The sequence below is a fragment of the Sinocyclocheilus grahami genome, unplaced genomic scaffold (genome assembly GCF_001515645.1).
Source record: "Sinocyclocheilus grahami isolate Dianchi unplaced genomic scaffold, SAMN03320097.WGS_v1.1 scaffold152.1, whole genome shotgun sequence".
Taxonomy (NCBI): Eukaryota; Metazoa; Chordata; class Actinopteri; order Cypriniformes; family Cyprinidae; genus Sinocyclocheilus; species Sinocyclocheilus grahami.
Genome location: NW_015505331.1, coordinates 1,204,497 through 1,217,001, shown reverse-complemented (window position 1 = coordinate 1,217,001; position 12,505 = coordinate 1,204,497). Strand labels below are relative to the sequence as shown.

Below are 12,505 nucleotides of genomic sequence, written 5' to 3'. Positions count from 1 at the left end.
TATATATATTCTGTTTATGTATATACTGTATTCTATATATAGTACCAGTCAAATGTTTGGACACACGAATGGGAAAGTGTCCAAACTTTTGACTGGTACTGTACTATAATATACAAAGAATATCGTCCGATATATTGGTATCGGCCTTTTGTTACGCCCTAATATCGGTATCGGCCCCAAAAAACCCATATCGGTCGGGCTCTAATACACACACACACACATACATATTCATACATTTTTTTTTAAGTTTTGTAGTCAGTAATATATTTTTTTTAATTTTTTTTTAAAGAAATAAACACTTTTATTCAGCAAAAATTTATCAAAAGTAACAGTAAAGACTTACACAATAGTAAAAATTGTTTTTCAAATAAATACTGTTCTTTGGAACTTCCTATTAATCAAAAATCCTGAAAACATTTATTATGTATTTCAACAGAAATATTAAGCAGCACAAGTTTTTTCAACATCGATAATAATAAAAAATATTTAAGCATTTCTAATTTAGGGGAGATCTTTGAGCTGAAGGCAGAGCTCAACAGTGATAAGAAAGAGAAGAAGAAGGAGGCAGTGAAGAAGGTCATTGCGTCTATGACAGTGGGAAAAGATGTCAGGTAAGACGAGCCATTTTTAACCTTGATGGTTTTTCCACAGTTAAATATGCAGCATTTGTGTGAATGGTTCACTGTTTCATATGCTACTCTGTATATTTCCATTGGGACAGTATGAGTTTATGGAGTTCTGATATTAATATTTTTGTTCCCAGTGCTCTGTTTCCTGATGTTGTGAACTGCATGCAGACGGATAATCTGGAGCTGAAGAAGCTGGTCTATCTGTACTTGATGAATTATGCCAAGAGCCAGCCAGACATGGCCATTATGGCAGTCAACACCTTTGTGAAGGTAGAGTTCAGACATCAGTGAATCGACAAATAGCTTTATTGTAAGACATATATTTTTTATATTTTATCCTACAGTTTGCACAGGCAATAGATACAGATTATTGGATATTCATTTACTCTCCAATGCAAAAAACTGTAATGTATATGGATTATAAAACAAGCTCTGACATTCAGACAGATAAAACCCACGCTCCGGACTGTGAAGTTATTAAAAGGTAAGACATATGCCTGCAACAGCAGAGAAACTCTCATCTCTCTGAGTACTAGAAAAGGAAGTCTTTATAGGATGGTACAGTCTGCATGGCACTTGCTCCATCAGCACTAATGAGTTTTTGCTGGCTTCCCACTAGGGGTCGACCGAAATGTGTTTTTCAAGGCCGATACCGATTATTACAGATCAAGTAGACCGATAACCGATATTTTGAACCGATATATACATGTCTGGTGTAAAAATGAAAATGAATGTCAAAATTAAGAATAACAAGGGCTCTGACAAAAACTGCCTTCCCTGGTGTTGGTTGAGTGTAGTACTCCCACAGTAAACTCTTTATTTTAAAGAGTTAAACTTTTTATTTTTTGGCAAACAAAGGGTTTACCATTAAAATTAAAACATGGAAGAAATAGCGTATTGTGTGATTATTCTTTTAAACAAAAGTTGTAATAATTGTTGTAGTAGTCGGGTTAAAGCAAAAAATATATATTTTGACTGAGAATTTTTCCTCGGCCAAATACCATTCCACAGTCATACCTGTCACACACCCAGTTTAAGAGCAGTGTTTTTCTTGTAATTTAAAAAAATTAAGGCGCACCTTCTGATCAATAATAAAAAATTCTGATAAAAAATTAGCCTTCCTAATATGAAGTGAAGTGATTTACAGGGGCATTTTCTTTTTACTTTTGCAATGGCATCATTTTCATCTGTTAAATAAAAAAATTTGTTTATTAGCTTTTTAAAATTTCTATTTAAAACAATATAATAATAAGTAGAATAAGACAAATAAGTTACCAATCATGAAATTAGTATTAATGAAAAATTCATTTGTACTACAGAGGTGGCACAGAAGAACACAAAAGTGGCTTGTAGGTACATTTTCAGACATTCAACGAGGCTCAGAGGTGGCATGAGTGCAATTATATTCATAAAATCATGTGGAGATTAATGTTTTAAATATAACATTTTTAATACAGAAATACTAAATGATTTAAATCACTGCAATTATACCTAAAAATGAAACTAAAACCGCCAGCAGGTAGAGGCAAATCACGGATTTTATCACTGAATCATTCATTCAATTGGTTTGTTTGAATGGCTAATTCATTCAGGAATGAAGCAAGTGACTGTCTTTATGAATGGGTAATCATGAATCACTGACTCACTAGATTCGTTCAAAAACGCACTTTCATTGATGAATGAAACACCGCTGTGTTTGCTTTTAGAGATGCACAGCGGCTGAGCTGTTACTTTATTTGGAACTATTTTCGTTGATGAAATAGAGCAAAATCGGGCAGTACTAGTTTATTGAACTGTTGTATTAAATCAATATCAAATTTGCAAACTCCTTTAATAATTATTCAAATCTGTCACTCTCCTTATCGCGATCTGTGGGCGCACAGAAAATGAGAGTTCTCAAGACTCAAAAGCACGTGCAAATGATAAGTTCCGTCATCTGTCATCGCGTTATAAGCGCGGAACCTGCTGGAATGAGTGTACAATTGTTATTAATAGCCGCAATCCTGCTCCTGAAATTCAAGACCTGCTCTGTGTTCTCTGCTAATAATCCGACTGTGAATGATGCGAGCGGCGTTATGTTGTCAGTGAGAAGCTGCAGCCGTGGCGGGGAGGATTTTTGGTCTGCCGGCAGAACAACAACAATGTGCTACATGTTTCTTTTCTCCTCATTTTTTCCAATAGACGGAAATCCGTCGTAGCGACGGAAAACTTTCATCCTTGAGTTGTATTATGTACATCACTGCACCACAGTAATATATTTCTGATAATTTCTTTAAGCTAACCCGATCTTATATTTTGACGGGTTGCCATGAGGAACTTGTTTCTGTAGGTCTATGTAAATGATATGAAGATAGTTTTACTCCAATGAAACTGTCAAATGCTCATGAAGGGAGGAGTCAGAGCAGTTCTGGAGCTGTTGTTCATGTATTTATGTCCTCATGTAGTGATACGACAGAAGCTGAAATCACCGCGAGCGTTGCACACTTTGTATGTGTAGAAAACAACACCGCGCATCTGTGCCATTTACATACACAGAGACATGCAGAACATGCTGGATTAATATTTAAATAGTATTTTGCGGCTTAATATTTACAGATACTAGTCCATATCGTGACTCTATTTCAGTGTACTGACCTACTTTTGATTAATTCATCCAAACTTTGACAAATTTCGTGACATTCCGCGTCATACAGTAAATTCCATGACTGGATTCCGTCTGCGTTTTCTGCATCGCGGAAATCATAGATAATATTGAGGTGTTTTGCAACTTCAGTGTAACGTTGGTGGATTGGGATCTATTGCAACTTAAGCAACGTCTGCTGCTGCCTTACCTTTGAGAGACAACTGAGCAGCTCAATGATCAATGAAGCAGCTCCAGTTAGCAAGCGCTTTTGGAGTGAGAGTGAATTCCGCATTGATTGGTCTGACTCGTGACTCCCAACAAATCAGATGGGCGGTGGGCAGAGACTGCTTTAGGCCACAGAGTGGTGAGTTCTGACAGGCTGCATCAGAGCCAAATAGCGCGTTTCAAAATTAAGTTATTTTATCGGTGAATTGGTTTTGAAAATGACCGATACCGATAATCATAAAAAGGCTTAATATCGGCTTCGGTAATCGGCCAGGCCGATAATCGGTCGACCCCTACTTCCCACACACCTGAGAATAGAACGAGAGACACATTATGAATGCCTAAAGATGAAGACTAAAGTGATAGGGCTTTTTCGATAACCGGATCTCGGTTATGGAATAACTTACTGCTAGCCATCATCCGCTCTGCCCCCTCTCTGATTGCTTGTAAAATGGCTTTGAGGAAGCACTTTTATATCTTGGCTTTTAAGTCTGATTTAAGAGAGACCTAAATATCAGTGTTTTTTTATGATGCTGTGTTTTGCTATTGACTTTTGATTGGTTTTCTTGACTTTAGTGGTGCTGCAAACAGCAAAGCTGTTAGTTTTCTCAGTTGACTTTTTTCATTGCTAGTTTTTAAAATATGCAATTTTTCAGTAGAAAGTATCTTTCAAGTAATGGAGTAGCATTTTTTTTCATAGTGGAGACTTTCCATTGACTTTCATTGTTCTTTTTCTGTGCAAATTATATTTTCACAGACATTATTTAACATTATTTAATATGTTTTTGCACAGTGTAACTAAAACCTGATTTATGAAAATATGTAGTAGCATTTTTGCAACTTAGCTTAGCTAGTTTTTCTGTAAAGTAGTTGATAGCTTGGCATATGTTTATGTACATTCAACAAACTTGAACGCACACATATAAATAAGCTAATAAATAAATCGATCAAAAGATGCATTAAATTGATCAAAAGTGGCAGTAAAAACATTCATAATGTTACACAAAATCTTTCTATTTAAAAAAAAAAATGCTGTTTGGAACCATCACACAATCCTGCAGTAAATATATATGTGAATGTGTATATGTGAATGTATTTTCACAAAAATATTAAATGGTACAAGTTTTCAACAATTATAATAGGACATTTTTCTTTCCAAAACATTTTTAAAACTCTTACTGACCCCAAACTTTTGAAAATGTCTGTATTTTAGGGCTAATGTGTGTTGATATGTTCTTTCCTGCAGGACTGTGAGGATCCAAACCCTCTGATCCGTGCACTGGCTGTGCGCACCATGGGCTGCATCCGAGTGGACAAGATCACTGAGTACCTGTGTGAACCTCTAAGGAAGTGTCTGAAAGACGAAGACCCTTACGTAAGGAAGACTGCTGCAGTTTGTGTCGCCAAGCTGCATGACATTAACGCCCAGCTGGTCGAGGACCAGGGCTTCCTGGACACCCTGAAAGACCTGATCTCCGACTCCAACCCCATGGTAGGGCATCATAACCCAACTAGCCAAATAAGATAAAACATGTGAAAGGAATATAAAATCTAAGTCCTGGTTAGATGCTGGCAATATTCTAAAGAATAATCTCTGAACTTGGATAAATATCCCTGAGTGCATTTTGTTCTCACACTAATTCACTTGCACATGCACTTATATTTGTTTTAAGGGCATCCGTGGGCTTACTAGTGCCATTTAGCTCTCTCTTAGTCTCCATGGTGTGTAATTACATGCTATTGTTGTGCGAAACTCGAGACCATTCACACACAATACCACTGTATTGAGTTTAACGCTTCTTTTTTTCCCCCTCCATTAGGTGGTAGCAAATGCAGTAGCGGCTCTGTCCGAGATAGCAGAGTCTCATCCTAACAGCAACCTTCTGGACCTGAACCCTCAGACAATTAATAAGCTCCTGACAGCCCTTAATGAATGCACCGAGTGGGGCCAGATCTTCATCCTCGACTGCCTGGCCAACTACATGCCCCGTGACGATCGCGAGTCACAGAGGTCAGAGGGCAATGTTATTTCATCACTCCTGTGGGGTGCACTCTAAATGGTTTCTCTGATGAAGTCTACATAATACATAGACACTAGCTTCACTAATAAAGCTAATCTAGTGTTGGACTTACTGTTTACATTGATTACTTGAACTGAGTTTAATTAAATCAGAGTTGGCTTTGAATCACTGTTGATTCAGTTAGGGATTTTAAGAAACAATATAGGATTGTTCAAATGTAGATTGACTAATTCAGCCAATGTCACACTACACAGCCTGTCTTTGACCTTAAAGATTTTTTTCCTCTGCCTTGTTGAAGCATGTTTCTCTCTCTCCTCCCACAGTATCTGTGAGCGTGTAACTCCACGGCTGTCCCACGCTAACTCTGCAGTGGTTCTGTCTGCCGTGAAGGTTCTGATGAAGTTCATGGAGATGCTTCCTAAAGATCTAGACTATTACGGCACTCTTCTGAAGAAACTTGCTCCTCCGTTGGTCACGCTGCTCTCAGCTGAAGCTGAACTGCAGTATGTTGCCCTGAGAAACATTAACCTCATCGTACAGAAACGGTAGGTGCAGAGCTAAGGTAAATAAATTTGTTTATATTAAGTGATGATGGTTTGGTTTTCTCAAAAATTAATGCACAAATATATTTTTTTTAACTTTAATTATAATATTTTTTACTTTTCATTTTTATACTGTGTTTTTACCAGCCCCGAAATTCTGAAGCATGAGATGAAGGTTTTCTTTGTGAAATATAATGACCCAATCTATGTCAAGCTGGAGAAGCTGGATATCATGATCCGCCTGGCGTCTCAGGCCAACATTGCTCAGGTGAATGAAACGCCACATATACAACTACACTTCACTAATGTGAAACATGATCTCTGCATGATCATTTATGTTCTTACATTTTTCTGTTTCACTACCCAGAATACAGTGGGGTCCAAAAGTCTGAGAATACTAGTGAAAATACATCTGTGTTAATAACAAATCAGCATGAATTTGAGAATGTCTGAGTATTTGGTTTGTTCTTCTTTTGCATTAATGACAGCAGCAAAATATATTTATGGTCTGCCTAATTTTTAATGTCATGAGACAATGTTTCTTATCATGACAAATTTAAATCAAGTATAAGTCATTCTTTTTAGAGGTCATACCTAAAATTTGTTTAGCTTTTCTTCTTCTTTTTTTTAGCATTTTCATTGTTATTTAATTGTTTGTATTTATTGAATGTTTAATCAGTGTCTGTGTTATATTAACATCACTCACTTTTGGACCCCACTGTGTATCACATTAACATTTGTCATGTATGCTTATGAGAGTCTGTGCTAAATTTCTGTGTGTTTGGGTGGTGTAGGTGCTGGCTGAGCTGAAGGAATATGCCACTGAAGTGGACGTGGACTTTGTGCGTAAAGCTGTACGAGCCATTGGCCGCTGTGCAATTAAAGTAGAGGTGAGCTGGCCTGACCTTGATTAGGATAACATTATTATTAACACTGGCAGTCTGATGAGTGTTCATTTTAATTGTAAAGTTCACCGCTCCTAATGAAATGGTTCAACCTGATGTGAAACAATAGCCAACTGCTTATTTGGTTAACTGATTTCTGGATGATGCCATTTATCCTTAAGCAGATCAGCTGATCTCTCTTTCTGTATCTCCTCTCTCTGTTACAGCAATCAGCAGAGCGTTGTGTCAGCACACTGCTTGACCTCATTCAGACCAAGGTCAATTATGTGGTGCAGGAAGCCATTGTGGTCATCAAGGACATCTTCCGCAAGTACCCCAACAAGTAGGTTTCTCTGTGCGTGTTGTACAATTTCCCCTGTCTCTGACCTCTTTGTCACTAAAGCTGTTTCTCTCTTTCTCTCTCTAAACTGCATCCTATTTCTGTTTGGCTAAGGTTCATTATCCAGATGTTAGAGGTTCATTGTCCTGACACAGCCTCTGTTCAGCCATGCCTTTCATATAAAATGTGTTGAAGAAGAATTCAATAAAGATTCACTGAACCCAGCCTACCCTCACTATGCCATTTTGCTGCTTCACTGTTGTTTTTTTTCTTGAATGTATTGTCAGGTATGAGAGCGTGATTGCCACTCTGTGTGAAAACCTGGACTCTCTTGATGAGCCCGAGGCACGCGCAGCCATGATCTGGATTGTGGGAGAGTACGCAGAGAGGATCGACAATGCAGATGAGCTGCTGGAGAGCTTCCTGGAAGGCTTCCATGATGAGAGCACACAGGTGAAGTGCCATTCAAATTGCTTTATTAAAACCCTCTTTGTGAAATAAGTAATGCTGTATTAAGCAGACTTGCTTTATGCATGCAGTGTATTAAGTTGCTTCCATGTGCATAAAGAAAAACTATAACTGTGTAATAGGATGACTTTTTGCTGTGATATCAAAATTGGTCTCTTTCACTGGTAGTGGTAATGACTACTGAAATTTTGGTATTAATTAATTCATTGCAATAATACCATACTACCCTAGTGAATAATGGAATAAACTTACATGAACTTGTCTCTTGGAAAATCATGTTACAGGATTTGTCCCTGTGTTAATGTTTTTTTCACGCTTCTCTTTCAGGTGCAACTGCAGTTGCTGACAGCTATTGTGAAGTTGTTCCTGAAGAAACCCACTGAGACCCAGGAGCTGGTGCAACAAGTACTCAGTCTCGCCACACAGGTGAGATATCCACACGGACATATCAATAGGGTGACCATATGTGCCATTTTCCCAGGACGGGTCCTGGCCAGGATTTCTATATTGCCTAAAATATCTAGGTTTTGGCTTTGTTTGCGTGTGCAGACCGATCGGTGTATGACATAAAAATACCTCGAGAGCATTTTGAAAGCATAAGGAACCGTCTGTATGGTATTTTGATGTCATACATCGATCGGTCTGCACACGCAAACAAAGCCAAAACCTAGATATTTTAGGCAATATAGAAATCCTGGCCAGGACCCGTCCTGGGAAAATGGCACATATGGTCACCCTACATATCAAGTACACGGGAGTATCAAAGCACACGTTTCAGTGAGAAAATGACACTGCACCTATACTTGCTCAAACCTTCAAGGGCACTCTCTGGAGGTGTTGCCATCCTCAAATGGCAGATCTCTACCCTAATATGCTTATTCTTTCTTGCAAAATGCTGTAATTGCTTTTTGTAACTGCAGGCAGACAATAAGAGGATAAACAAACCACAAAATGGAAGACTTCTAATTAGTAAAAATGTCTCAAATGAATGTCAAGTGAACAGGAAGCAAAAGATGATTATAAAAGCATCAGGAGTTAGAGGGATTAGTGTCCTGCTCCTGTGAGCCTATTAGACTACATGACCTGCTCCGTTTTAATATATTATATATGTACATATTTGTGTCTTAATGCAATGTAAATAGTAAAGCATTCTGATGGTCCCCAACAATTTGGGTTAGAGCTTGTGGGCCAGAGTTTTGAAACCGTGCACACCAAGCAAGCACGATTGAGCTTATGTTTATCATATTTGATGTGTTCTATGTAGGGGTGCTGCTCGGTATGTGAATTATGTGTAAATAAAAGCCTAATTAAAATATATTCATCATATAAAGGAGGGTGGTGATGACGATGATTAATCCATTTCAATCACTCCATTTTAAAGCGGTCATATGATGCAATTTCAAGTTTTCCTTTCTCTTTGGAGTGTTACAAGCTGTTCGTGAATAGATAAGATCCATAAAGTTGCAAAGACTAAAGTCTCAAACCCAAAGAGATATTCTTTATAAAAGGTAAGACTCGTCCGCGCCTTCCTAAAACGCCTCGTTCAAACACGCCCCCACATGTCTACGCCATGATGTGGGAAGATTTGCATAACACCGCCCAAATGTTCACGCAAAGAAAGAAGGCGTAACTTTATTGTTGCTGCCACCGCCGCCGCCATGTTGTGAAGATGCTGTGTGTTTCGTGCCGAAAGTGAAAATACTTTGTTAGGCCTTCCAAAAGAGGACACGACTAGAAATCAGTGGTTAAGTTGTATTTGCAACACTTTTCCAGAACAATTCAACCCAAATATTCAGATGTGTGCAGCGCATTTTATGGGGGACTGTTTCCTGATCCTAGAAGAGTAGACTACAATGCCGGCTGTTCTGACTCAGTCTGTAATTATGTTTTCATATTTAAAGAATTTGCCACTGATGGTTCAAACGCGAGTTTTGTGCAGTGTAGAGTAGCGCTTGTTGTTTGTAATTTCTCAGATCACAAATGCAGACATGGTTTTATGTTTACGCGATGCGATGCAACGCAATCACAGTATAAGTCATTATAATCCATAGTTATGTCCCCACTGGATGCAACAAATGGCTCGTTTATAATGGGTTTTTAATGTTTTTGTCTCGTTGCTCCGGGAGAAGGCATCACAGTATGGTAGGGGCGTAACATTTCCGTCACACGCTTGAGGTATTCGGCCAATCACAGCACACTTCGCTTTTCAGACCGTTGAGCTTTGTAAAAATCAATGCGTTTCAGAAAGGCGGGGCATAGAGGAGAAACAATAATGTACAGTATGTGGAAAATAATGCGTTTTTTAAAACTTAAACACATTTCATTACACCAAATACACCAAATAATATTATTTTTTAGCAACATCGTATGACCCCTTTAATGAAGCAATATCAGTACTTAAATTCCAAAATTTCCAAAGATCTTTTAGTTCATGCTGTTATCTTTTGATGTGTGAACAAAGCTTCACTAAACATCGTTTTGTAATGCAACTCCGTCCAATAACTGCAATGAGCCTTGTGCTTTGTTACTTTTAATAATAAAGTATCAGCTTTCAAATTTTGTAAGTTTTATCACAAAATCCAAACAATGAATACTGATTTGATGCTCTTTAATGTGGCTTGACAGATCACTGTAGCCGCCTTAGTTCAAGTGGCAGCATTGAGCGCACGTGAACCGATCTCTTCCTCTCTCCTACTAGTTATAGCATGAAATAAACATTAACATACATGAACATCAGATGTTGAAAGAAAGAATACAGCTTACAGAAATATAAATGTAATAATTAAATGTCTTATGTAATAATTCATTCAGTGTTTCAACTGCAGAAAGATGTCAATAAACAACTTGAAAACAATGTCACATAATGTTGCATTTAAATCAGGAAAGCCATTCAATGTCCATAGCGCGACTGTCCACTAGAAAAAAATACTTAACCTGTTAGTGATGTCTCATTTATTGTATGTTTGAATAAATCTAAAGCCACAGTTACAATGATTATATTTCAGCAACGAATTGGAGTAGAAACATAATTATAGGCCATTTCATTAAAAGGTTGATATAAAAACTACCTTATGTGTAAAAACTTTTTATTTGAGTATTTATTATTATATCTAAAAATAAATAGCCATATAATTTGGAATCTGTTATTGATTTAGATCTTTATTTTTATAGTAATGTACCAACTGACAGGATTCCCTGTATAGTTTACAGCATTAGAGATTTTCCTTTGTAAAAACTGACATGCATTGTACCTCATATATATCCCAGTCTAAACTTAATCAAATCAAGAGCTTGTGAATCAGATTTAAATTGATTCGTGAAATCTTTGTCAATACTCAGTTTTAATGCAAAGCAATCATTCATGTCTCTTCAGTAGATTTGGATTAAACCACTTAATTAATATGATTTACATTTACTTGTTTTTATGTACCTTTGGAAACTTGAAAATGTTGATGACAGACTAGTTTAATGTTTGTGTGTATCGGCTAGGGAGCATGTATGTGTCTGTGTTAATATTCATTAACATTCAGAGAAGCCGTGAGCTTGTGCTGTCAGACTGGGATCGGAGATTGAATCTTGTCATTATTAACTTTGAGGTTCAGTGCCACAGGCTGTATTCGCCGCCAGGGTTCTGTCAGAATACCAAATGTCCTCCTTTATCCCAGGTGCTGTTTTATGGCCTCAAGATCTAATTCTCTTACCGCTGTTTTGCTCTGGGTGGTGCTGGCATACCACTTGATCTTATCACACAGATGAATTGGTGCTCAGAAGGAGTTTTGCATTATTTACACAAGACCCTGTCCTTCAGATGAGGTTTTGTGGAAAGAACCAGTCACCTCATTTTCTCTTTCTTCCTCCAAGATGATATACTCTCATATCATAAACAGTGTATGAATCCCTTAGGTTCTCTATTGGGTTCTCACTTTCCCTGTATTTTGCTCTCTTTAACTTTGTAGGACTCTGATAATCCTGACTTGCGTGACCGTGGCTACATCTACTGGCGCCTGCTCTCCACAGACCCTGTGGCGGCAAAAGAGGTTGTGCTGGCCGAGAAGCCTCTGATATCAGAGGAGACGGACCTGATTGAGCCCACCCTGCTGGAGGAGCTTATCTGCCACATTGGTACTCTGGCCTCAGTCTACCACAAACCTCCCAGTGCTTTTGTGGAGGGCAGCCGTGGCGTTCAGCACAAGAGACTTCCTGCTCGTGCTGGCTCGTGAGTCTCTGTTTATATTCTTTTCTTATATTACTTTATGTATAGAGTAGCAGAAATAAAGATTTGTTTAAATAAAAAAATATATTATTATAGTTAATAATATATTTATAGTTAAATTATTATTTTACATTTACCTTATATATGTATAATATATGTGTATGTATGTGTGTATATGTGTGTGTGTGTGTGTGTATATACAGTGGGTACAGAAAGTATTCAGACTCCCTTAAATTTTTCACTCTTTGTTATATTGCAGCCATTTGCTAAAATCATTTAAGTAAATTTTTTTTCCTCATTAATGTACACACAGCACACCATATTGACAGAAAAACACAGAATTGTTGACATTTTTGCAGATTTATTAAAAAAGAAAAACTGAAATATCACATGGTCCTAAGTATTCAGACCCTTTGCTGTGACACTCATATATTTAACTCAGGTGCTGTCCATTTCTTCTGATCATCCTTGAGATGGTTCTACACCTTCATTTGAGTCCAGCTGTGTTTGACTATACTGATTGGACTTGATTAGGAAAGCCACAAACCTGTCTATATAAG

At 37.6% G+C, this 12,505-nt stretch overlaps 1 protein-coding gene across 1 annotated transcript in view; it reads left to right on the top strand.

The window, feature by feature from the left end:
• The first annotated feature begins 509 nt into the window (after nucleotides 1-509).
• LOC107592369 (AP-1 complex subunit beta-1-like) overlaps nucleotides 510-12,505 on the top strand; it is a 27,270-nt gene continuing 15,274 nt past the window's right edge. Inside the window, exons 1-11 of the mRNA XM_016281870.1 lie at nucleotides 510-611; nucleotides 764-899; nucleotides 4,724-4,969; nucleotides 5,298-5,488; nucleotides 5,822-6,043; nucleotides 6,188-6,308; nucleotides 6,835-6,930; nucleotides 7,152-7,267; nucleotides 7,552-7,717; nucleotides 8,060-8,158; nucleotides 11,689-11,948. Of these exons, the coding sequence (XP_016137356.1) occupies nucleotides 589-611; nucleotides 764-899; nucleotides 4,724-4,969; nucleotides 5,298-5,488; nucleotides 5,822-6,043; nucleotides 6,188-6,308; nucleotides 6,835-6,930; nucleotides 7,152-7,267; nucleotides 7,552-7,717; nucleotides 8,060-8,158; nucleotides 11,689-11,948 (1,676 nt within the window). The 5' untranslated portion in view covers nucleotides 510-588. The remainder of the gene's footprint in view (nucleotides 612-763; nucleotides 900-4,723; nucleotides 4,970-5,297; nucleotides 5,489-5,821; nucleotides 6,044-6,187; nucleotides 6,309-6,834; nucleotides 6,931-7,151; nucleotides 7,268-7,551; nucleotides 7,718-8,059; nucleotides 8,159-11,688; nucleotides 11,949-12,505) is intronic.